Source organism: Vollenhovia emeryi, unplaced genomic scaffold (genome assembly GCF_000949405.1).
Source record: "Vollenhovia emeryi isolate VEMERY1.0 unplaced genomic scaffold, V.emery_V1.0 DF940397.1, whole genome shotgun sequence".
Taxonomy (NCBI): Eukaryota; Metazoa; Arthropoda; class Insecta; order Hymenoptera; family Formicidae; genus Vollenhovia; species Vollenhovia emeryi.
Genome location: NW_011965969.1, coordinates 7,368 through 9,434, shown reverse-complemented (window position 1 = coordinate 9,434; position 2,067 = coordinate 7,368). Strand labels below are relative to the sequence as shown.

The 2,067-nt window shown below is 41.3% G+C and overlaps 1 protein-coding gene across 1 annotated transcript; it reads left to right on the top strand.

Moving 5' to 3' along the window:
• Positions 1–125: 125 nt before the first annotated feature.
• Positions 126–1,733, top strand: LOC105556057 (serine/threonine-protein phosphatase 4 regulatory subunit 2-like; the record flags this gene model as incomplete). The annotated part of the gene is made up of 2 exons (XM_012003125.1): positions 126–605; positions 1,587–1,733. Coding segments are annotated over 2 exons (627 nt in total), but the record flags the coding sequence as incomplete, so codon positions are not given.
• Positions 1,734–2,067: the final 334 nt, after the last annotated feature.

Below are 2,067 nucleotides of genomic sequence, written 5' to 3'. Positions count from 1 at the left end.
TTATAACAGAACTAAATGAAACCGAAAATGACACTCAGAACATTCAACTCGAGACAGGAATTTTACTCTCAGAAAATTTAAACAAAAATAATAATGATAAAATTGCTAATACCTCTAATTCACAGATAATAATACCACCTAATCTTTTACAGATAATAAATAATTTAGCAGGAGATTATGACTATGATGAAATTTGTCAAGAGAAAAATTCAGGTACAGATTTTCATGAAGTTTTGACAGATGAAACAAGAGGAAATAATTCTAATCCAGAAGGAGATCAAGACAGCCTGAGCTACGATGAAGACTCGAACGAAGAAGATGAAGAAGATAACTTTGAAGAAGAAGATGATGACAGTGACAAAGACATTGACGAAACATATAACGAACTTGAATCAGACGATCTAATTAACGAAACAGAAAAACAGATGGAAACACGCGGACAGAAATCTAGTATCATAAACAGTCGCGATCAAATTTTTATGAGAAAAGAAAATTATTTATACCTTTTAACAAAGGACGGGAAACCTTGTGATGAGGGATCTAAACAACTTAAAAAACGAAACTTAATACCTAAAATTAAAGAAAATCAAGTAGGAAACTTTAAAGTAATTAAAAGGGGGAATAAATATCATCTAATTTTTATTTGCAAACAAAATATTCAAGAAAGAATAACCTCGAAAATTTTACTAGAATTTGGAACTAAATTACGTAAAATAATAAAGGAAAATTCAATTAAAGTATTAAATGTTGCTAAATCAAAGGAAATAGATAATATCTCTTGGGAAAAAATTTTTAAACAAATTCAACAATCAATACTTGGAACATCAACCAAATTAATAATATGTCATGGATTGGTAAAAATCCCAGAAATCGAAAATCAGAAAGACATAATTGAAGAAGCTCATTCTTCCAAAATTGGAGGTCATAAAGGAATAACTAAAACTTATGTTGCGTAGCATCCCGTGCGTCGTGCACGACATATACATATATACGCATATATCATGTCGGGACCACACTCGGACTCTGTTCGACATAAAGGGATGCGGCTGGCGGCGTCGGCTCCGTGCAAAGGCGAGCGGCGAGTCGGCGTCGCGCGGGCCTTTGTTTGCGTGGTCGCGGCGTTTTTGATCTCGCTTCCGCGTTTCCCCCCGGGTCCCCCTTTTTTGGGTCCGCGGTTCCTGTGATCCAGGACAGCCAATGGGCGTGCGATTCCGGAGACGGGGATTCTGGTGGGGATCGGGCGGGATATAGGCACGATGCTCGCGGGCATCTTCACCAGTTAGCAAGGGTGATCTTAGTAAGTCAGTCGTCGATATCGAAAACGTCCGTGCCGAAGTAGAGTGTGATCGCGACTCAGAGTTACGGCTCCCAGGCGTGGTCGCGATCAGAGTGTCCGGTTCCGGTGTGACAATAATCGTACGCGCAGAGAACATTGTCATTGTTTCAATCGCGGCTCAGGGCACTAGCCTCAAGGCGTTGCCGCGGTACTTCGTGCGGTTCCTCATGCGACCTATTTGACTATAATCGAAGTGTAAAGGGAAGAATAAACTCGAAACAAAAAAACACAAGGTTTTTTTGTCATCAAGCGAAACCACGGTGCGAGCACGAAGGTGCCCGTATTCGACACAGAACATTTTGGTGCCTCCTGTGAGGTAGTGCTTCGATCCGCGCAAGAAACGCGCTACATCCTGCAGACTGCCTCACACGTACGAAGAGCGGATCATCCGAGTTGACGGATAGAAAGACGAGTTCAGCCGCATTCAGCGAGCCGGTAAGAGTAAGTCGTTCAGTCCAACAATCCCATTCCTACGCATATCAAAATGTCTGATAAAATCAAATTCCTCGTACAAAAAAGAACGTCGTTGAAGTCACAAATAACGAATCTGGCTAATCTCGTCGGAGATGGGAAAATAGACAACGCGGCTTTGAAACTACGAAGCGCTCGCTTAACGCACTTGTATCACGCGTTCGAAGAGCATCATGATGAATTAGCTATGTTAGATCCAAACGAGAATCATCAAGTCGAATTCGAGACCATCCAGGAACGTTTCTATTGCCTCGCGGGAA